This window comes from Tachyglossus aculeatus, chromosome 11 (genome assembly GCF_015852505.1).
Source record: "Tachyglossus aculeatus isolate mTacAcu1 chromosome 11, mTacAcu1.pri, whole genome shotgun sequence".
Taxonomy (NCBI): domain Eukaryota; kingdom Metazoa; phylum Chordata; class Mammalia; order Monotremata; family Tachyglossidae; genus Tachyglossus; species Tachyglossus aculeatus.
This window is the reverse complement of record NC_052076.1, coordinates 36,897,295-36,921,134: the sequence shown is the minus strand read 5'-3', so window position 1 is coordinate 36,921,134 and position 23,840 is coordinate 36,897,295. Positions and strand designations below refer to the sequence as shown.

The 23,840-nt window shown below is 51.2% G+C and overlaps 2 protein-coding genes across 3 annotated transcripts in view; one reads left to right on the top strand and one right to left on the bottom strand.

Annotated features, from left to right (window-relative positions):
- PKMYT1 (protein kinase, membrane associated tyrosine/threonine 1) overlaps positions 1–1,503 on the top strand; it is a 14,391-nt gene extending 12,888 nt beyond the window's left edge. The window contains exons 5-8 of one of the 2 annotated variants that reach the window (XM_038754198.1): positions 563–735; positions 821–978; positions 1,125–1,223; positions 1,385–1,503. In XM_038754198.1, the coding sequence (XP_038610126.1) occupies positions 563–735; positions 821–978; positions 1,125–1,223; positions 1,385–1,496 (542 nt within the window). In that variant the 3' untranslated portion in view covers positions 1,497–1,503. Of the gene's footprint in view, positions 1–562; positions 736–820; positions 979–1,079; positions 1,224–1,384 lie in introns of both variants that reach the window. The other variant, XM_038754197.1, reaches the window with a different exon arrangement.
- PAQR4 (progestin and adipoQ receptor family member 4) lies at positions 1,498–23,840 on the bottom strand. The gene is made up of 3 exons (XM_038754308.1): positions 23,675–23,840; positions 5,249–5,470; positions 1,498–3,253 (listed from the first exon to the last, which is right to left on the bottom strand). Exons 1-3 carry the CDS (start codon positions 23,838–23,840, stop codon positions 2,820–2,822), a joined length of 822 nt encoding a protein of 273 aa, XP_038610236.1. The 3' UTR covers positions 1,498–2,819.

Genomic DNA, 23,840 nt, shown 5'->3' with positions numbered 1-23,840 from the left:
ACAGGGCGGCTGGATTTCAGGAAAGGGGAAGAGTGATCTCATTTCTCAGGGACCCTGGGAAGTGGGCTAGTCAGTCAATCAATGGTATTTATTGAATGCTGTGTGCAGAGCCCTGTACTAAGCACCTGGGAAAGCTCAATGCAACGGATCTGGTAGACGAGTTCCTTGGCTACCAGGAGCTTGGGTCCCCGAGCTGGGTCACTCACCATTTCCCACTGCGGGAAGCTGGGTGTAGGACTAGTTTCTGGCTAGGGGGTGAAGAGAAAAATAGAAGGGAAGGATCTTTTAGACTGTGAGCCCACTGTTGGGTAGGGACTGTCTCTATGTGATGCCAATTTGTACTTCCCAAGCGCTTAGTACAGTGCTCTGCACATAGTAAGCGCTCAATGAATACGATTGATTGATTGATTGATTGATCCCTGGGTTCCAGAACGTGGGGCTTCGGGAAGAGATGGAGGCGTCGGAGAGCGAAACAAGGCCTGCTGAAGTAGGCTGCCAGTTTCCTGAGTTGGGGGGAAACGGGGGAAGCCGCCCGCCCCGTAAGACCCGTGTCCACTCGCAGGCCTGTCCCACGAGCTGCGCTCCATCCTCACCATGATGCTGGAACCTGACCCGGAACGACGAGCCACAGCTGAGACCCTGCTGGCCTTCGGAGCCATCAGGAAGCTGGGGCGCTGGGGGAGCCTGGGGACGGTGGCCAGTGAAGCCTTGAGCCAAGGTTGGGCCCTGTGCCAGGTAAGCTCCCCGAAACCCCAGCTCCAGATCCCCGTTTTTGTGTGTCCGTCCCTCCGCTCCCCTCTGTGCCCCTCTCCCCCTCCAGGGCCTGCTGTCCCTCCTGTGCTGGCTATGGCGCTATCTGGCCCACCCAGCCAACTGGCTCCGTCCCCCGTGGCCCCCGACCACACCCCCCGGCTCCCCGCTTCCTAGCCTCCTCCTGGACGGCAGCATCTCCAGCGACTGGGATGAAGACTGTGTGGGGTAAGGGGGCCCCGTTTCGGACAGGGTGGGCTTCCACTGACCGCAGCCGAGCCACTCTAGGGCCAGCCTTGCTTCTCCTAATGTTACCTCCCGGCCCCCAGGGCCGGCCTGCTCCCGTTCCACTCAGCTCCTTCCTTCTTCCTCAGCCCCCGGCTGTCTCCGGTGACGATTCTGGCCCGATCCCCGGGTGGCACCTCCACCCCCCGCCACAGCTCCCCAGAAGTCAAGGATGGACGGAGGGTGAGGTAAGCCTGGATTCTGGGAGAGAACGGGAGCTTCTGGGAGGGCTAGGGGAATACCTAAATTGTGGGAAATGAAATCTGAGGGTTGCACGCGTGGCTGGGTGGAAGAATTACCAGGCTTGTGGGGTCAGGGAGACTTGCATCTTTCACCTCTTTCCCTACAGGGAACCTCTGGACCTAAGTGGAATCAGCCCAGACCTGCCCCCAGGCTCCATACCCTCTTTTGAGCCCCGCAATCTCCTCAGCCTCTTCGAGGATTCGCTTGACCCCAACTGAGTGCCTTCCAGACTCTTTTAATTTTTTTTTTATCCCCTTCCCCCTCCCCAAGGCCAGCACTCTCTTCTGCCCTCAGGACTCAGCTTGGGGAGGAGGTGGGACTCCAACGTCCGCTCCACTGCCACTGCCTTGTAATTTGGTCCTGGGAAAGTACAATAAAAACCCCATTTAAATCTTGGGCTGCTGTGAGATCTCTTGGAATTAAGCCCGTAGCTTCCCGGCCCCCCAAAACACCTTCTCTGGTGGGTGGTGGCACCCACCACCGCCTGCCCTGGGCTCCAACAGCCCTCGGGGTAAGATGAGGAGGAGGGAGGCTGTAGTCCTTAGGCGAGAATCCCGACGGCAACCAGCACCCTCATACCGGGTGCTAATATGTCTCTGACAGGACGTCCTCAGGCGAGATTTAGTACGTACAGCAGGAGCCCCAGGACTCGCAGAGCAGGAGCACCATCCTTGAGCAACATGTGCAGCCGGCTCGGGGCAAGGAGGTCCCCAAGAATGGATCCAAGAATCCTTATTAGAAGTCGTTTCGACTCTGTTAGGTCATGTTAACAGTTGAAAACGTGGAGCTCTTGAGGCGCCAGGCCCGGAGCCTAGAAGGTCTACGATCCTTATGCGAGCAGCTGCCCGGAAGGATGGATGGATGGATGGAGGGAGGAGCTTTGGCCCAGTCCTTGTGCAGTAGCCGGAGGCAAAGAACGGCTGTGCTGGTGCTGAGGAGCCCAGAGTCCTCCTTGTGGGGCTGGTCCCAAAGGGGAGGCCCTGAGGAGCAGGAGGGCTGCTGGAAAGGGCCAGCGCTCCAGGGGAGAGGACGATGCGGGGGAAGGTACTGCGGTATCAAAAAGGGGCTGGGGGAGAAAGGAGCATGCACAGATGAGCCGAGGGGGGGGAGAAAAGGGTGGGGGAGAACCGGTGGAGTGTGCCAAAACGGTGACTCAAGGGGACGCCCCTCAAGGTCTCCTGCCGGCCCGTGGGCCAGGCCTTGGAGTGTGCGCGTGGAGCGTTTGCCAACTGGGGAGAAGGTGGGTCTGGTCTAAAACCTATCCGTGGTCACCTGAAGATCCCCCCGGAAGGGCAGGCTGGGGACAGCCACGGGGAAGGGGCAGAAAAGCTGGAGAGCCTCTACCGCCCTGAGGACGGGAGTACGGTAGGATACACCCTACCGCGGCCCAAGTCTCAGCGGAAAGCCCTTGGGAGGCTGAGGAGAAGCTCCTCGCACACTTGAGGGTAGGAGGGGAGGCGCGGTACCGGAGGTTCAGGGACCCTGGGAGGAGGGGGGAAGCCCTCTTACGGACGGAAGGAGCTGGGGAGCGGGCTGAGCGCTCAGTCCGGGGGGCAGGCGTGGCGGGCGGCCCACAGCAGGTCCGGCACCACCCCGGCGTGCAGCTGGAGGATGGAGCCGACGCTGAGCAGGTGCATGATCTGATGGGAGTTGCCCCAGTAGTCAAAGCGGCCGGGCCCCCAGCGCTCGGGTAGCCGCGCCACGTTCACCAGCCCCCCCAGCAGCGCCAGCGCATCCATGCGCAGGTAACAGTGCAGGGAGCCCGGCGCCCCGGCCCCCAGCCCCGCGCCGCGGGCGCCGAACACCAGCAGCCGCGCCCCCGCCTGCCAGCCGAAAGCCCGGAGCCGGGCGCCGGTCGAAGGGGCGGTGAGGGCCCGCCAGCCCGCCAGCCCGGATAACAGGGCGTAGCCCACCAGGGCCGCGGGCCGCAGCCAGGGCCGGCACGCCAGGGTGCAGTGGATGATGGGCAGGGCACCTACGCAGAGAAAACAGAAGGGTGACTCGTGTCTCTCTCCACTTCAATCCATACTTCACGCTGCCGCCCGGATTATCTTTGTCCAGAAATGCTCTGGGCATATTACTCCCATCCTCAAAAATCTCCAGCGGCTACCAATCAATCTGCGCATCAGGCAGAAACTCCTCACCCTGGGCTTCAAGGCCGTCCATCCCCTCGCCCCCTCCTACCTCCCCTCCCTTCTCTCCTTCTCCAGCCCAGCCCGCACCCTCCGCTCCTCTGCCGCCGCTAATCTCCTCACCGTACCTCGTTCTCGCCTGTCCCGCCATCGACCCCCGGGCCCGGAATGCCCCCAATCCCTCTGCCCATCCGCCAAGCTAGCTCTCTTCCTCCCTTCAAGGCCCTGCTGAGAGCTCACCTCCTCCAGGAGGCCTTCCCAGACTGAGCCCCTTCCTTCCTCTCCCCCTCTCCATCCCCCACATCTTACCTCCTTCCCTTCCCCACAGCACCTGTATATACGTTTGTACACATTTATTACTCTATTTTACTTGTCCATATCTATTCTATTTATTTTATTTTGTTAATATGTTTGGTTTTGTTCTCCGTCTCCCCCTTTTAGACTGTAAGCCCACTGTTGGCTAGGGACTGTCTCTATATGTTGCGCATTTGTCCTTCCCAAGCGCTTAGTCCAGTGCTCTGCACATAGTAAGCGCTCAATAAATACGATTGATGATGACGATGTTGGGTAGGGACTGTCTCTATATGTTGCGCATTTGTCCTTCCCAAGCGCTTAGTCCAGTGCTCTGCACATAGTAAGCGCTCAATAAATACGATTGATGATGACGATGTTGGGTAGGGGCTGTCTCTATATGTTGCCCATTTGTACATCCCAAGTGCTTAGTACAGTGCTCTGCACATAGTAAGCGCTCAGTAAATACGATTGATGATGATGATGTTGGGTAGGGACTGTCTCTAAATGTTGCCCATTTGTCCTTCCCAAGCGCTTAGTACAGTGCTCTGCACTTAGTAAGCGCTCAATAAATACGATTGATGATGATGATGTTGGGTAGGGACTGTCTCTATATGTTGCCCATTTGTCCTTCCCAAGCGCTTGGTACAGTGCTCTGCACATAGTAAGCGCTCAGTAAATACGATTGATGATGATGATGTTGGGTAGGGACTGTCTCTAGATGTTGCCAATTTGTACATCACAAGCGCTTAGTCCAGTGCTCTGCACATAATAAGCGCTCAATAAATACAACTGATGATGATGAGGTTGGGTAGGGACTGTCTCTATATGTTGCCCATTTGTCCTTCCCAAGCGCTTGGTACAGTGCTCTGCACATAGTAAGCACTCAGTAAATACGATTGATGATGATGATGTTGGGTAGGGACTGTCTCTAGATGTTGCCCATTTGTCCTTCCCAAGCGCTTAGTCCAGTGCTCTGCACATAATAAGCGCTCAATAAATACAACTGATGATGATGAGGTTGGGTAGGGACTGTCTCTATATGTTGCTGATTTGTCCATCCCAAGCGCTTAGTACAGTGCTCTGCACATAGTAAGCGCTCAGTAAATACGATTGATGATGATGATGTTGGGTAGGGACTGTCTCTAAATGTTGCCCATTTGTCCTTCCCAAGCGCTTAGTACAGTGCTCTGCACATAGTAAGCGCTCAATAAATACGATTGATGATGATGATGTTGGGTAGGGACTGTCTCTATATGTTGCTGATTTGTCCTTCCCAAGCGCTTGGTACAGTGCTCTGCACATGGTAAGCGCTCAATAAAGACGATTGATGATGATGACGTTGGGTAGGGACTGTCTCTATATGCTGCCCATTTGTATATCCCAAGCGCTTGGTACAGTGCTCTGCACATGGTAAGCGCTCAATAAATACGATTGATGATGATGATGACTTGTCCCAGTTGCTCCAAGGCGACGTCCCCAACCCCCTCCGCCCTTCTCATCTCTCCCCCCGACCCCTTCCGGGCTCCCCCGCCGGCCGGACTCACCGAGGGTGTTGACGAGGCAGACCCCACACATGTCGAGAGCCAGCAGCCGGGCGTAGACGGGGCCGCCGCCACGGTGGCACATGAAGAGGTGGTAGAGCACTGAGCCTGCCGGGGGGGCCAGGCAGGCCACACAGTGGGCTCCCCCCAGCCAGCCCCCCCAGCCCAGCTGGCCCCAGGGCATGGTCAGCGGCAGCAGCACCAGGAAACCCAGGAGGGCCAAGCCTGCGAAAGGGACGGAGAGACATGGGCGGGAAATGGCAGGTGGCCGCACGGCTCCTTAGTCAGGACACAACTTGGGACTGCCGGACATCTCCGGCCCACCCCCCTCATCACTTCAATCAATCAATCGTATTTGAACACTTACTGTGCTTCCCACTGCAATTACTACTATTGCTACAGGGAAAGAGCCCGGGCTTTGGAGTCAGAGGTCGTGGGTTCAAATCCTGGCTCCGCCAATTGCCAGCTGTGTGACTTTGGGCAAGTCACTTCTCCGGGCCTCAGCTACCTCATCTGTAAAACGGGGGTGAAGACTGTGAGCCCCCCGTGGGACAGCCTGATCACCTTGTAACCTCCCCTGCGCTTAGAACAGTGCTTTATAAGTGCTATCATTATTATTATTATTATTATTATTATAGCAGTTATTAAGCGCTTACTATGTGCAAAGCATCATCATCGTCAATCGTATTTATTGAGCGCTTACTGTGTGCGGAGCACTGGACTAGGCGCTTGGGAAGTCCAAGTTGGCAACATATAGAGACGGTCCCTATCCAACAGTGGGCTCACAGTCTAAAAAGGGGAGACAGAAAACGAAAGCACTGTTCGAAGCGCCGAACTAAGCACTGTACAAAGCACTTGGGAGAGTACAACACAATCCATCAATCAATCAATCGTAGTTATTGAGCGCTTACTGTGTGCGGAGCACTGGACTAAGCGCTTGGGAAGTACAAGTTGGCAACATATAGAGACAGTCCCTACCCAACAGTGGGCTCATTTCCTGCCCACACCTCATTAATAATGGCATTTATTAAGCGCTTACTATGTGCAAAGCACTGTTCTAAGCGCTAGGGAGGTTACAGGTGATCAGGTTGTCCCGCGGGGGGCTCACAGTCTTCACCCTCGTTTTACAGACGAGGTAACTGAGGCACAGAGAAGTGAAGTGACTTGCCCAAAGTCACACAGCTGACAATTGGCGGAGCCCAGGATTTGAACCCATGACCTCTGACTCCAAAGCCCGGGCTCTTTCCACTGAGCCATGCTGCTTCCTCAATGACCCAAATGCAGAAAGCCAGGCCCTAGGGGCAGACAGGAAGGGGAAGAAACGAGACAGCTAAATTCTCCTTTCTAATTCACCCATCTCCCTCAGTTTGGTTCGGCAATTCACCCCATTCTTCCCATGGCCTGGTGACCTATCTAGCCTCCTCACCCTTTTTAATAATAATGGCATTTACTAAGCGCTTACTATGTGCAAAGCACTGTTCTAAGCGCTGGGGAGATTACAAGGTGACCAGGTTGTCCCATGGGGGGCTCACAATCTTAATCCCCATTTTACAGATGAGGCCCAGAGAAGTGACTTGGCCCAAGTCACCCAGCTGACAAGTGGCAGAGCCGGGATTTGAACCCATGACCTCTGACTCCAAAGCCCAGGCTCTTTCCACTGAGCCACGCTGCTTCTCTTTATTCTATTTATTTTATTTTGTTAGTCTGTTTGGTTTTGTTCTCTGTCTCCCCCTTTTAGACTGTGAGCCCGTTGTTGGGTAGGGACCGTCTCTATATATTGCCAACTTGGAGTTCCCAAGCGCTTAGTCCAGTGCTCTGCACACAGTAATAATAATAATAATAATAATAATAATGGCATTTATTAAGCGCTTACTATGTGCAAAGCACTGTTCTAAGTGCTGGGGAGGTTACAAAGTGATCAGACTGAGCCCCTTCCTCCCAGACTGAGCCCCTTCCTTCCTCTCCCCCTCATCCACCTCTCCATCCCCCCCATCCTACCTCCTTCCCTTCCCCACAACACCTGTATATATGTATATATGTTTGTACATATTGATTACTCTATTTATTTATTTATTTTACTTGTACATATCCATTCTATTTATTTTATTTTGTTAGTATGTTTGGTTTTGTTCTCTGTCTCCCCCTTTTAGACTGGGAGCCCACTGTTGGGTAGGGACCGTCTTTATATATTGCCAATTTGTACTTCCCAAGCGCTTAGTCCAGTGCTCTGCACATAGTAAGGGCTCAATAAATACGATTGATGATGATGAAAGTGATCAGGTTGTCCCTCGTGGGGCTCACAATCTCAATCCCCATTTTGCAGATGAGGTAACTGAGGCCCAGAGAAGTGACTTGCCCAAAGTCCCACAGCTGACAACTGGCGGAGCCGGGATTTGAACCCATGACCTCTGACTCCAAAGCCCGGGCTCTTTCCACTGAGCCACGCTGCTTCTCTAAGCAGCTCAGCAAGCGCAGTAAGCGCTCAATAAATACGACTGATTGATTGATTGATTGATTCTCTTATACCTCCTTTCCCTCTCAGGGTTTCCTGGTTTTCCCCAACTTCTCCCGCCTAGCCCTACCTCCAGTTGAAGCCTGGTCGGATTAAGATCCGGGTCCGGTCCTTCTCACCCCACTCCTCAGCGCGCCCAGATGCAAAAGTCTGGGGCTGGAGGAGATACGAGGGTTGGGGAACAGGTTTCTACGCAGTCAGTAGCTCTGGTCATCATCATCATCATCAATCGTATTTATTGAGCGCTTACTGTGTGCAGAGCACTGGACTAAGCGCTTGGGAAGTCCAAGTTGGCAACATATAGAGACGGTCCCTACCCAACAGTGGGCTCACAGTCTAAAAGGGGGAGACGGAGAACAAAACCAAACATCCTAACAAAATAAAATAAATAGAATAGATATGTACAAGTAAAATAGAGTAATCATCATCTTCATCAATCGTATTTATTGAGCGCTTACTGTGTGCAGAGCACTGTACTAAGCGCTTGGGAAGTACAAATTGGCAACATCTAGAGACCGTCCCTACCCAACAGTGGGCTCACAGTCTAAAAGGGGGAGACAGAGAACAAAACCAAACATACTAACAAAATAAAATAAATAGGATAGATAGGTACAAGTAAAAGAAATAAATAAATAAATAGAGTAATAAATATGTACAAACATATATACACATATCAATCAATCAATCGTATTTATTGAGCGCTTACTGTGTGCAGAGCACTGTACTAAGCGCTTGGGAAGTCCAAATTGGCAACATCTAGAGACCGTCCCGACCCAACAGTGGGCTCACAGTCTAAAAGGGGGAGACAGAGAACAAAACCAAACATACTAACAAAATAAAATAAATAGGATAGATAGGTACAAGTAAAAGAAATAAATAGAGTAATGAATATGTACAAACATATATACATATATCAATCAATCAATCGTATTTATTGAGCGCTTACTGTGTGCACAGCACTGTACTAAGCGCTTGGGAAGTCCAAATTGGCAACATCTAGAGACCGTCCCGACCCAACAGTGGGCTCACAGTCTAAAAGGGGGAGACAGAGAACAAAACCAAACATACTAACAAAATAAAATAAATAGGATAGATATGTACAAGCAAAATAAATAGAGTAATAAATATGTACAAACATATATACATATATCAATCAATCAATCAATCGTATTTATTGAGCGCTTACTGTGTGCACAGCACTGTACTAAGCGCTTGGGAAGTACAAACTGGCAATATATATATATGCTTCAGGGAAGCAGCATGGCCTAGTGGCCACAGCCCGGGCCTGGGAATCAATGGGTTCTAATCCCGGCTCCGCCACGCATCAGCTGTGTGACCCTGGGCAAGTCACTTCACTTCTCTGGGCCTCAGCTCCCTCATCTGTGCAATGGGAATCAAAACCGTGAGCCCCGTGGGGGGCATGGGCTGCGTCCAACCTGATTAGCCCGCATTTCCCCCGGCACCTAGTACAATGCCTGGCACACTCTCCTCCTCGGGGCCGGTCCAGGACACGGCCCAAATCAGCAGCGTTGTCGGCGGAGCTCGGCCTGGGCCAGGAAGATTACTTAAGAAGCGGGCGCCGGGCCGCTTGGGCAATCCACAGCTGAGCAGACCGGGGCCCGGTGCCGGGGCCCCGGGGTTCTGCCCTCTCCCCACTTCCAGAGAAAAAGCGTGGCTCGGTGGAAAAGAGCGCGGGCTTTGCAGTCAGAGGTCATGGGTTCAAATCCCGGCTCTGCCAGTTGTCAGCTGGGAGCCCCCTTTTAGACTGTGAGCCCGCTGTTGGGTAGGGACTGTCTCTATATGTTGCCAACTTGGACTTCCCAAGCGCTTAGTACAGTGCTCTGCACACAGTAAGCGCTCAATAAATACGACTGATTGATTGATTGACTCTGGGCAAGTCATTTAACTTCCCTGTGCCTCAGTTATCTCATCTTATCTCACCTCCTCCAAGAGGCCTTCCCACACTGAGCCCCTTCCTTCCTCTCCCCCTCTCCATCCCCCCCTTCTTACCTCCTTCCCTTCCCCACAGCACGTGTATATATGGATATATGTTTGTACATATTTATTACTCTATTTATTTATTTTACTTGTACATATCTATTCTATTTATTTTATTTTGTTAGTATGTTTGGTTTTGTTCTCTGTCTCCCCCTTCTAGACTGTGAGCCCACTGCTGGGTAGGGACTGTCTCTATATGTTGCCAGTTTGTACTTCCCAAGCGCTTAGTACAGTGCTCTGCACATAGGAAGCGCTCAATAAATACGATTAATGATGATGATGATCATCAAGGCCCTGCTGAGAGCTCACCTCCTCCAGGAGGCCTTCCCAGACTGAGCCTCTTCCTTCCTCTCCCCCCTCGTCCCCCTCTCCATCCCCACCTTCTTACCTCCTTCCCTTCCCCACAGCACCTGTATATACGTATATATGTTTGTACATATTTATTATTCTATTTATTTATTTTACTTGTACCTATCTATTCTATTTATTTTATTTTGTTAGTCTGTTTGGTTTTGTTCTCTGTCTCCCCCTTTTAGACTGTGAGCCCACTGTTGGGTAGGGACTGTCTCTATATGTTGCCAGTTTGTACTTCCCAAGCGCTTAGTACAGTGCTCTGCACATAGGAAGCGCTCAACAAATACGATTGATGATGATGATCTGGAAAATGGGGATTAAGACAGTGAGCCCCCCAACCCGTGGGGCAACCTGATCACCTTGTAACCTCCCCAGCACTTAGAACGCACTTTGCACATAGTAAGAACTTAAATGCCATCATTATTAATAGAGAAGCAGCGTGGCTCAGTGGGAAGAGCGCGGGCTTTGGAGTCAGAGGTCGTGGGTTCAAATCCCGGCTCCGCCAACTGTCAGCTGTGTGACTTTGGGCAAGTCACTTCATTTCTCTGGGCCTCAGTTCCCTCATCTGGAAAACGGGGATGAAGACTGGGAGCCCCCCGTGGGACAACCTGATCACCTTGTATCCTCCCCAGCGCTTAGAACAGTGTTTTGCACATAGTAAGCGCTTAATAAATGCTTTCATTTCCAGAAAAAGCCACTCCATCCTCGGTCCTGGATGCTCTGGAAGGCGGAAGGCCGTGGGGTGGGGAGGCACCCGCTGAGTCTCCGCTCGCTCCTCCCTTCTCTGCTGCTGCAGAGAAGCAGCGTGGCTCGGTGGAAAGAGCGCGGGCTTGGGAGTCAGAGGTCACGGGTTCGAATCCCGGCTCCGCCACTTTACAGATGAGGTAACTGAGGCCCAGGGACGTTAAGTGACTTGCCCAAGGTCACCCGGCAGACACGTGGCGGAGGCGGGATTAGAACCCACATCCTCTGACTCCCAAGCCCGGGATTTTCCCACTGAGCCACGCTGCTTCTCAGATACAAGGTCATCAGGTTGCCCCAAGTGGGGCTCGCAGCCTTAATCCCCATTTTACAGATGAGGTCAGTGAGGCACAGCGAAGTGCCGCGTGGCTCGGTGGAAAGAGGCCTGGCTTTGGAGTCAGAGGTCATCAACATCATCATCATCAATCGTATTTATTGAGCGCTTACTGTGTGCAGAGCACTGTACTAAGCGCTCGGGAACTACAAGTTGGCAACATATAGAGACAGTCATCATCATCATCATCAATCGTATTGATTGAGCGCTTACTGTGTGCAGAGCACTGGACTAAGCGCTTGGGAAGTCCAAGTTGGCAACACATAGAGACAGTCATCATCATCATCAATCGTATTTACTGAGCGCTTACTGTGTGCAGAGCACTGTACTAAGCGCTTGGGAAGTCCAAGTTGGCAACATATAGAGACAGTCATCATCATCAATCGTATTTATTGAGAGCTTACTGTGTGCAGAGCACTGTACTAAGCGCTTGGGAAGTCCAAGTTGGCAACATATACAGTCCCTACCCAACAGTGGGCTCACAGTCTAAAAGGGGTCGTGGGTTCTAATCCTGGCTCCGCCACTTGTCAGCTGGGTGACTCTGGGCAAGTCACTTCTCTGGGCCTCAGTTGCTTCATCGGTAAAATGGGGGTGAAGATTGTGAGCCCCATGTGGGACGACCCGATTACCTTGTATCCCCGCAGTGCTCGGAACAGTGCTTGGCACATAGTAAGAGCTTAACAAATCAATCAATCGTATTTACTGAGCGCTTACTATGTGCAGAGCACTGGACTAAGCGCTTGGGAAGTACAAATTGGCATCACATAGAGACAGTCCCTACCCAACAGTGGGCTCACAGTCTAAAAGGGGGAGACAGAGAACAGAACCAAACATACCAACAAAATAAAATAACCATTATTATTATTATTATTATTATTTTCCTGCCTGGAGATTTAGGGATTGACGGGAAGCCGGGCTAATTCCCTCTGGGGCTCAGATGGCATTAGTCCGGAGGGGGGTGGGGAGGGGAGGACAGCCCCTTTCTGACCTCAACACCCCCAACCAAGGGCACAGCGAGGTTATGGGCACTGGACTGAGGTTCCCCCGTGGTGATGAGCCAAAGGGAAAGCTGGCAGTAGCCCAGGGCCCAAACAATAAGAACTCTGTCCTAGCGACACAGAGCTGTGCCAGGGAGAGAAAGAACCTCACGGAATTTAGGAATCTCGCCTCTGTGCCCCGCGCTGACACTTGCTGTTCCCAATTCACGCATCCCGCTCCTTCCGGGCCCCTTGGGGCCAACTCCCCTCCCAGAAAACTTGGACTTTTAGACTGGGAGCCCGCTGTTGGGTAGGGACCGTCTCTAGATGTTGCCAACTTGGACTTCCCAAGCGCTTAGTCCAGCGCTCTGCACACAGTAAGTGCTCAATAAATACAATTGATTGATTGATTGATTGACTTTGGTCCCTGTTCTCAGCACACTCCCGGAACTCACACCACCAGTGGCTCTGACGAGGCTGATAATCCTGCTTCCTCTCAATCAATCAATCAATCAATTGTATTTATTGAGCGCTTACTGTGTGCAGAGCACTGGACTAAGCGCTTGGGAAGTACAAGTTGGCAACATATAGAGACAGTCATCATCATCACCAATCGTATTTATTGAGCGCTTACTATGTGCAGAGCACTGGACTAAGCGCTTGGGAAGTACAAATTGGCAACATATAGAGACAGTCCCTACCCAACAGTGGGCTCACAGTCTAAAAGGGGGAGACAGAGAACAAAACCAAACATACTAACAAAATAAAATAAATAGAATAGTTATGTACCAGTAAAATAAATAAATAAACCAGTAAAATATATACAGGTGCTGTGGGGAAGGGAAGGAGGTAAGATGGGGGGGATGGAGAGGGGGACGTCTCCATGGTTTGTTTTGTCGTCCGTCTCCCCCTTCTAGACTGTGAGCCCATTGTTGGGTAGGGACCGTCTCTAGATGCTGCCGATTTGCACTTCCAAGCGCTTAGTCCAGTGCTCTGCACACAGTAAGCACTCAATAAATACGACTGAGTAAATGAATGGGGCTTAAAACTGGGAGCCCCCCGTGGGACAACCTGATCACCTTGTAACCTCCCCAGCGCTTTGCACATAGTAAGCGCTTAACAAATACCATCATCATTATTATTATTATTCACAACACCCTCTCCATCAGCTCTCCATCAGCTGTTACTGTGCATTCATGAGGAGGTTACAAGGTGATCAGGTTGACCCCGGTGGGGCTCACCGTCTTAATCCCCATTTTGCAGATGAGGTAACTGAGGCCCAGAGAAGTGAAGTGACTTACCCAAGGTCACGCAGCTGAGAAGTGGCGGAGCCGGAGTTTTAACCGATGACTATATTTATCACTCTATTTATTTTACTTCTACATATTTATTCTATTTTGTTAACATGTTTTGTTTTGCTGTCTGTCTCCCCCTTCTAGCCTGTGAGCCCGCTGTTGGGTAGGGACCGTCTCTAGATGTTGCCGATTTGTACTTCCAAGCGCTTAGTCCAGTGCTCTGCACACAGTAAGCGCTCAATAAATACGATTGAGTGAATGAATGGGGGTTAAAACTGGGAGCCCCCCGTGGGACAACCTGATCACCTTGTAACCTCCCCAGCGCTTTGCACATAGTAAGCGCTTAACAAATACCATCATCATTATTATTATTATTCACAACACCCTCTCCATCAGCTCTCCATCAGCTGTTACTGTGCATTCATGAGGAGGTTACAAGGTGATCAGGTTGACCCCGGTGGGGCTCACCGTCTTAAATCCCCATTTTGCAGATGAGGTAACTGAGGCCCAGAGAAGTGAAGTGACTTACCCAAGGTCACGCAGCTGAGAAGTGGCGGAGCCGGAGTTTTAACCGATGACTATATTTATCACTCTATTTATTTTACTTCTACATATTTATTCTATTTTGTTAACATGTTTTGCTTTGCTGTCTGTCTCCCCCTTCTAGCCTGTGAGCCCGCTGTTGGGTAGGGACCGTCTCTAGATGTTGCCAACTTGGACTTCCCAAGCGCTTAGTCCAGTGCTCTGCACACGGTAAGCGCTCAATAAATGCGATTGAATGAGTGAATGAATGAACAGATGGGGCAAACTGCAGCTGGGCTAACGATATTAAACCCTCCGCTCCCCGGGCGGTCCTTCCTCCGACTTTTACACCGGCGGGGGGGACCCGAGAAGCGGGTTGTTTGAGTTCCGAGAGGGGCTTCGGGGAAGCGTAGGGGTGACTTCAGACCCCCAAAGCGAGGGCAGGGCGAGAGTGGGTCCGGGAATAATAATAATAATAATAATAATAATAATAATAATAATAATTCTGGTATTTGTTAAGCGCTTACTATATGTGCAAAGCACTGTTCTAAGCACTGGGGGGGGATACAAGGTGATTAGGTTGTCCCACAAGGGGCTCACAGTCTTAATCCCCATTTTGCAGATGAGGGAACTGAGGCCCAGAGAAGCTAAGTGACTTGCCCAAAGTCACACAGCAGACAAGCGGCGGAGCCGGGATTAGAACCCATGACCTCCGGCTCCCAAGCCCAGGCTCTTTCCACCAGGCCAGGGTGCAGGACGGAGGGTCCCGCGGCTGGCGGGTCACGGAGCAATGGGTGCCTGTCGGAAGAGGGGAGATTTGAGCGACGGGAAAGAAGGGACATTCGACGCCGGGAGCTTGGGAAGCAGCGTGGCTCAATGACTGGAACAGGCGTAGTAGTAGTAATAATAATAATAATAATGAAGGCATTTATTAAGCGCTTACTACGTGCAAAGCACTGGGGAGGTTGCAGTGGCTCAATGCAAAGAGCCCGGAGTTGGGAGTCAGAGGTCGCGAGTTCAAATCCCGGTTCCACCGCTTGTCAGCTGTGTGACTTGTAACCTCCTCGGTGCTTAGAACGGCGCTTGGCGCATAGTAAGCGCTTAATAAATGTCATCATTATTATTACTGTAACCTCCCCAGCGCTTAGAACAGTGCTTTGCACATAGTAAGCGCTTAACAAATACCAACATTATTATTGTTACTCTCTGGGCCTCAGTTCCCTCAACTGTAAAATGGGGATGAAGACTGGGAGCCCCCTGTGCGACAACCTCATCACCTTGTCACCTCCCCAGCGCTTAGAACTCTATTTATTTATTTATTTTACTTGTACATATCTATTCTATTTATTTTGTTAATATGCTTTGTTTTGTTTTGTTAATATGCTTTGTTTTGTTCTCTGTATCCCCCTTCTAGACTGTGAGCCCACTGTTGGGTAGGGACCGTCTCTAGATGTTGCCAACTTGTACTTCCCAAGCGCTTAGTACAGTGCTCTGCACACACAGTAAGCGCTCAATAAATACAATTGATTGATTGATTAGAACAATGCTTTGCACTTAGTAAGCACTTAAATACCAACATTATTGTTACTCTCAGTTCCCTCAACTGTCAAACGGGGATGAAGTCTGTGAGCCCCCCGTGGGACAACCTGATCACCTTGTAGCCTCCTCAGCGCTTAGAACGGTGCTTGGCACATAGTAAGCACTTAATACAATCCTTATTATTATTATTGTAACCTCCCCAGCGCTTAGAACAGTGCTTTGCACATAGTAAGCGCTTAACAAATACCAACATTATTATTATTCTCTGGGCCTCAGTTCCCTCAACTGTAAAATGGGGATGAAGACTGTGAGCCCCGCGTGGGACAACCTCATCACCCTGTAGTCTCCCCAGTGCTTAGAACGGTGCTTGGCACGTTCTAAGCGCTTAATACCATCATTATTGTTATTGTAACCTCCCCAGCGCTTAGAACGGTGCTTTGCACATAGTAAGTGCTTAATACCAGCATTACTCTTCGTGCCTCAGTTCCCTCATCTGTAAAATGGGGATGAAGTCTGGGAGCGCCCCTTGGGACAACCTCATCACCTCGTAACCTCCTCAGCGCTTAGAACAGTGCTTGGCACATAGCAAGCGCTTAACAAATACCAGCATTATTACTCTCTGGGCCTCAGTTCCCTCAACTGTAAAATGGGGACGAAGACTGGGAGTGCCCCGTGGGCCAACCTGATCACCTTGTAACCTCCTCAGTGCTTAGAACAGTGCTTTGCACATAGCAAGCGCTTAACAAATACCAACATTATTACTCTCTGGGCCTCAGTTCCCTCATCTGTAAGATGGGGATGAAGACTGTGAGCCCCCCATGGGACCACCTCATCACCTTGTGACCTCCCCAGCGCTTAGAACAGTGCTTTGCACATAGTAAGTGCTTAACAAATACCAGCATTATTACTCTCTGGGCCTCAGTTCCCTCAACTGTAAAATGGGGATGAAGACTGTGAGCCCCCCGTGGGACAACCTCATCACCTTGTAATCCCCCTCAGCGCTTAGAACAGTACTTTGCACATAGCAAGTGCTTAACAAATACCAGCATTATTACTCTCTGGGCCTCAGTTCCCTCAACTGTAAAATGGGGATGAAGACTGGGAGCTCCCCGTGGGACAACCTCATCACCTTGTAACCTCCTCAGCGCTTAGAACAGTGCTTTACACATAGCAAGCGCTTAACAAATACCAGCATTATTACTCTCCGGGCCTCAGTTCCCTCAACTGTAAAATGGGGGTGAAGACTGGGAGCGCCCCGTGGGCCAACCTGATCACCTTGTAACCTCCCCAGCGCTTAGAACAGTGCTTGGCACATAGCAAGCGCTTAACAAATACCAGCATTATTACTCTCTGGGCCTCAGTTCCCTCATCTGTAAAATGGGGATGAAGACTGGGAGCGCCCCGTGGGACAACCTGATCACCTCGTAACCTCCTCAGCGCTTAGAACAGTGTTTTGCACATAGCAAGCGCCTAACAAATACCAACATTATTACTCTCTGGGCCTCAGTTCCCTCAACTGTCAAATGGGGATGATGACTGGGTGCGCCCGGTGGGCCAACCTGATCACCTTGTAACCTCCCCAGCGCTTAGAACAGTGCTTTGCACATAGCAAGCGCTTAACAAATACCAGCATTATTACTCTCTGGGCCTCAGTTCCCTCAACTGTACAATGGGGATGAAGACTGGGAGCGCCCCGTGGGACAACCTGATCACCTTGTAACCTCCCCAGCGCTTAGAACAGTGCTTGGCACATAGTAAGCGTTTAACAAATACCAACATCATTACTCTCTGGGCCTCGGTTCCCTCAACTGTAAAATGGGGATGAAGGCTGGGAGCGCCCCGTGGGACAACCTCATCACCTTGTAACCTCCTCAGCGCTTAGAACAGTACTTTGCACATAGCAAGCGCTTAACAAATACCAGCATTATTACTCTCTGGGCCTCAGTTCCCTCAACTGTAAAATGGGGATGAAGACTGGGAGCCCCCCGTGGGACAACCTCATCATCTTGTAACCCCCCTCAGCGCTTAGAACAGTACTTTGCACATAGCAAGCGCTTAACAAATACCAGCATTATTACTCTCTGGGCCTCAGTTCCCTCAACATATTTATTACTCTATTTATTTATTTATTCATTTTACTTGCACGTATCTATCCTATTTATTTTATTGGTATGTTTGGTTCTGTTCTCTGTCTCCCCCTTTTAGACTGTGAGCCCACTGTTGGGTAGGGACTGTCTCTATGTGTTGCCAATTTGTACTTCCCACGCGCTTAGTACAGTGCTCTGCACATAGTAAGTGCTCAATAAATACGATTGATGAGGATGATGAACTGTAAAATGGGGATGAAGACTGGGAGCGCCCCGTGGGACAACCTGATCACCTTGTCACCTCCTCAGCGCTTAGAATGGTGCTTGGCACATAGCCAGCGCTTAACAAATACCAGCATTACTACTCTCTGGGCCTCAGTTCCCTCAACTGTAAAATGGGGATGAAGACTGGGAGCCCCGCGTGGGCCAACCTGATCACCTTGTAACCTCCTCAGCGCTTAGAACGGTGCTTGGCACATAGCAAGTGCTTAACAAATACCAGCATTGTTACTCTCTGGGCCTCAGTTCCCTCAACTGTAAAATGGGGATGAAGGCTGGGAGCGCCCCGTGGGACAACCTCATCACCTTGTAACCTCCCCAGCGCTTAGAACAGTACTTTGCACATAGTAAGCGCTTAACAAATACCAGCATTGTTACTCTCTGGGCCTCAGTTCCCTCAACTGTCAAATGGGGATGAAGGCTGGGAGCGCCCCGTGGGACAACCTCATCACCTTGTCTCCTCCCCAGTTCTTAGAACGGTGTTTGGCACATAGTAGGCGCTTAAATACCAACATTATTATTACTCTCAGTTCCCTCAACTGCGAACTGGGGATGAGGACTGTGAGCCCCCCGTGGGACCACCTCATCACCTTGTCTCCTCCCCAGCGCTTAGAATGGTGCTTGGCCCATAGTAAGTGCTTAATAAATGTCATTATTATTATTACTGTAACCTCCCCAGCGCTTAGAACAGTGCTTTGCACATAGCAAGCGCTTAACAAATACCAGCATTATTACTCTCTGGGCCTCAGTTCCCTCAACTGTAAAATGGGGATGAAGACTGGGAGCGCCCCGTGGGACAACCTCATCACCTCGTAACCTCAGCGCCTAGAACAGTGCTTGGCACATAGCAAGCGCTTAACAAATACCAGCATTGTTACTCTCTGGGCCTCGGTTCCCTCAACTGTAAAATGGGGATGAAGACTGGGAGCCCCCCGTGGGACAACCTCATCACCTTGTAACCTCCCCGGCGCTTAGAACGGTGCTTGGCACATAGTAAGCGCTTAATAAACGCCATCATCATTATTATTATTGTAACCTCCCCAGCGCTTAGAACAGTGCTTTGCACATAGTAAGCGCTTAACATCTGGGCCTCGGTTCCCTCAACTGTAAAATGGGGATGAAGACTGGGAGCGCCCCGTGGGCCAACCTGATCACCTTGTAACCTCCCCAGCGCTTAGAACAGTGCTTTGCACATAGCAAGCGCTTAACAAATACCAGCATTATTACTCTCCGGGCCTCAGTTCCCTCAACTGTCAAATGGGGATGATGACTGGGCGCGCCCGGTGGGCCAACCTGATCACCTTGTAACCTCCCCAGCGCTTAGAACAGTGCTTTGCACATAGCAAGCGCTTAACAAATACCAGCATTATTACTCTCTGGGCCTCAGTTCCCTCATCTGTAAGATGGGGATGAAGACTGGGAGCCCCCCGTGGGACAACCTCATCACCTTGTAACCTCCTCAGCGCTTAGAACAGTGCTTTACACATAGCAAGCGCTTAACAAATACCAGCATTATTACTCTCCGGGCCTCAGTTCCCTCAACTGTCAAATGGGGATGATGACTGGGCGCGCCCGGTGGGCCAACCTGATCACCTTGTAACCTCCCCAGCGCTTAGAACAGTGCTTGGCACATAGCAAGCGCTTAGCAAATACCAGCATTATTACTCTCTGGGCCTCAGTTCCCTCATCTGTAGAATGGGGATGAAGACTGGGAGCCCCGCGCGGGACAACCTGATCACCCTGTAACCTCCTCAGCGCTTAGAACAGTACTTTGCACGTAGCAAGCGCTTAACAAATACCACCATTATTACTCTCTGGGCCTCGGTTCCCTCAACTGTAAAATGGGGGTGAAGACTGGGAGCGCCCCGTGGGACAACCTCATCACCTTGTAACCTCCCCAGCGCTTAGAACAGTGCTTTGCACATAGCAAGCGCTTAACAAACACCAGCATTATTACTCTCTGGGCCTCAGTTCCCTCAACTGTAAAATGGGGATGAAGACTGGGAGCTCCCCGTGGGACAACCTCATCACCTTGTAACCTCCTCAGCGCTTAGAACAGTGCTTTACACATAGCAAGCGCTTAACAAATACCAGCATTATTACTCTCTGGGCCTCAGTTCCCTCATCTGTAGAATGGGGATGAAGACTGGGAGCCCCGCGTGGGACAACCTGATCACCTTATAACCTCCCCAGCGCTTAGAACAGTGCTTGGCACATAGCAAGCGCTTAACAAACACCAGCATTATTACTCTCTGGGCCTCAGTTCCCTCAACTGTAAAATGGGGATGAAGACTGGGAGCTCCCCGTGGGACAACCTCATCACCTTGTAACCTCCTCAGCGCTTAGAACAGTGCTTTACACATAGCAAGCGCTTAACAAATACCAGCATTATTACTCTCTGGGCCTCAGTTCCCTCATCTGTAGAATGGGGATGAAGACTGGGAGCCCCGCGTGGGACAACCTGATCACCTTATAACCTCCTCAGCGCTTAGAACAGTACTTTGCACGTAGCAAGCGCTTAACAAATACCAGCATTGTTACTCTCTGGGCCTCAGTTCCCTCATCTGTAAGATGGGGATGAAGACTGGGAGTGCCCCGTGGGCCAACCTGATCACCTTGTAACCTCCCCAGCGCTTAGAACAGTGCTTTGCACATAGCAAGCGCTTAACAAATACCAGCATTACTACTCTCTGGGCCTCAGTTCCCTCATCTGTAAAATGGGGATGAAGACTGGGAGCGCCCCGTGGGACAACCTGATCACCTTGTAACCTCCTCAGCGCTTAGAACAGTACTTTGCACGTAGCAAGCGCTTAACAAATACCACCATTATTACTCTCTGGGCCTCAGTTCCCTCAACTGTAAAATGGGGATGAAGACTGGGAGCTCCCCGTGAGACAACCTCATCACCTTGTAACCTCCCCAGCGCTTAGAACAGTGCTTTGCACATAGCAAGCGCTTAACAAATACCAGCATTACTACTCTCTGGGCCTCAGTTCCCTCATCTGTAAAATGGGGATGAAGACTGGGAGCGCCCCGTGGGACAACCTGATCACCTTGTAACCTCCTCAGCGCTTAGAACAGTACTTTGCACGTAGCAAGCGCTTAACAAATACCACCATTATTACTCTCTGGGCCTCAGTTCCCTCATCTGTAAAATGGGGATGAAGACTGGGAGCGCCCCGTGGGCCAACCTGATCACCTTATAACCTCCCCAGCGCTTAGAACAGTGCTTGGCACATAGCAAGCGCTTAACAAATACCAGCATTATTACTCTCTGGGCCTCAGTTCCCTCATCTGTAAAATGGGGATGAAGACTGGGAGCGCCCCGTGGGCCAACCTGATCACCTTGTAACCTCCCCAGCGCTTAGAACAGTGCTTTGCACATAGCAAGCGCTTAACAAATACCACCATTATTACTCTCTGGGCCTCAGTTCCCTCAACTGTAAAATGGGGATGAAGACTGGGAGCTCCCCGTGGGACAACCTCATCACCTTGTAACCTCCTCAGCGCTTAGAACAGTGCTTTACACATAGCAAGCGCTTAACAAATACCAGCATTATTACTCTCCGGGCCTCAGTTCCCTCAACTGTCAAATGGGGATGATGACTGGGCGCGCCCGGTGGGCCAACCTGATCACCTTGTAACCTCCCCAGCGCTTAGAACAGTGCTTTGCACATAGCAAGCGCTTAACAAATACCAGCATTATTACTCTCTGGGCCTCAGTTCCCTCATCTGTAAGATGGGGATGAAGACTGGGAGCCCCCCGTGGGACAACCTGATCATCTTATAACCTCCTCAGCGCTTAGAACAGTGCTTTGCACGTAGCAAGCGCTTAACAAATACCAGCATTATTACTCTCCGGGCCTCAGTTCCCTCATCTGTAAAATGGGGATGAAGACTGGGAGCGCCCCGTGGGACAACCTGATCACCTTGTAACCTCCTCAGCGCTTAGAACAGTACTTTGCACGTAGCAAGCGCTTAACAAATACCACCATTATTACTCTCTGGGCCTCAGTTCCCTCAACTGTAAAATGGGGGTGAAGACTGGGAGCGCCCCGTGGGCCAACCTGATCACCTTGTAACCTCCCCAGCGCTTAGAACGGTGCTTGGCACATAGCAAGCGCTTAACAAATACCAGCATTACTACTCTCTGGGCCTCAGTTCCCTCATCTGTAAAATGGGGATGAAGACTGGGAGCGCCCCGTGGGACAACCTGATCACCTTGTAACCTCCCCAGCGCTTAGAACAGTGCTTTGCACATAGCAAGCGCTTAACAAATACCAGCATTATTACTCTCTGGGCCTCAGTTCCCTCAACTGTACAATGGGGATGAAGACTGGGAGCGCCCCGTGGGACAACCTGATCACCTTGTAACCTCCTCAGCGCTTAGAACAGTGCTTTACACATAGCAAGCGCTTAACAAATACCAGCATTATTACTCTCTGGGCCTCAGTTCCCTCAACTGTCAAATGGGGATGATGACTGGGCGCGCCCGGTGGGCCAACCTGATCACCTTGTAACCTCCCCAGCGCTTAGAACAGTGCTTGGCACATAGCAAGCGCTTAACAAATACCAGCATTATTACTCTCTGGGCCTCAGTTCCCTCAACTGTACAATGGGGATGAAGACTGGGAGCGCCCCGTGGGACAACCTGATCACCTTGTAACCTCCTCAGCGCTTAGAACAGTACTTTGCACGTAGCAAGCGCCTAACAAATACCACCATTATTACTCTCTGGGCCTCAGTTCCCTCAACTGTAAAATGGGGATGAAGACTGGGAGCTCCCCGTGGGACAACCTGATCACCTTGTAACCTCCTCAGCGCTTAGAACAGTGCTTTACACATAGCAAGCGCTTAACAAATACCAGCATTATTACTCTCCGGGCCTCAGTTCCCTCATCTGTAAAATGGGGATGAAGACTGGGAGCGCCCCGTGGGACAACCTGATCACCTTGTAACCTCCTCAGCGCTTAGAACAGTACTTTGCACGTAGCAAGCGCTTAACAAATACCACCATTATTACTCTCTGGGCCTCAGTTCCCTCAACTGTAAAATGGGGATGAAGACTGGGAGCTCCCCGTGGGACAACCTCATCACCTTGTAACCTCCTCAGCGCTTAGAACAGTGCTTTGCACATAGCAAGCGCTTAACAAATACCAGCATTACTACTCTCTGGGCCTCAGTTCCCTCATCTGTAAAATGGGGGTGAAGACTGGGAGCGCCCCGTGGGCCAACCTGATCACCTTGTAACCTCCCCAGCGCTTAGAACAGTGCTTTGCACATAGCAAGCGCTTAACAAATACCACCATTATTACTCTCTGGGCCTCAGTTCCCTCAACTGTAAAATGGGGATGAAGACTGGGAGCTCCCCGTGGGACAACCTCATCACCTTGTAACCTCCTCAGCGCTTAGAACAGTGCTTTGCACATAGCAAGCGCTTAACAAATACCAGCATTACTACTCTCTGGGCCTCAGTTCCCTCATCTGTAAAATGGGGATGAAGACTGGGAGCGCCCCGTGGGCCAACCTGATCACCTTGTAACCTCCTCAGCGCTTAGAACAGTGCTTTGCACATAGCAAGCGCTTAGCAAATACCAGCATTGTTACTCTCTGGGCCTCAGTTCCCTCATCTGTAGAATGGGGATGAAGACTGGGAGCGCCCCGTGGGACCACCCCATCACCTTGCAGCCTCCCCAGCGCTTAGAACGGCGCTTGGCCCCCGGTAAGCGCTTGAGAACTGTGATGACGGAGGAGGGGCGGGGCCGGTGGGCGTGAGGCGGCCGGGTCTCACCGTGGGTGTAGATGTTCCCCAGCTCGTTGTGCAGGTAGAAGAGGCTCCGGAGGCAGGCGGGGCCGCTGCTGGGCGGCCGGTAGCCCGTCAGCACGAACTGGTTGAACTGCAGGTGCGGCGGACAGCTCGACCAGTCCAGCAGCCGCGGGACCGGGAACAACGCCAT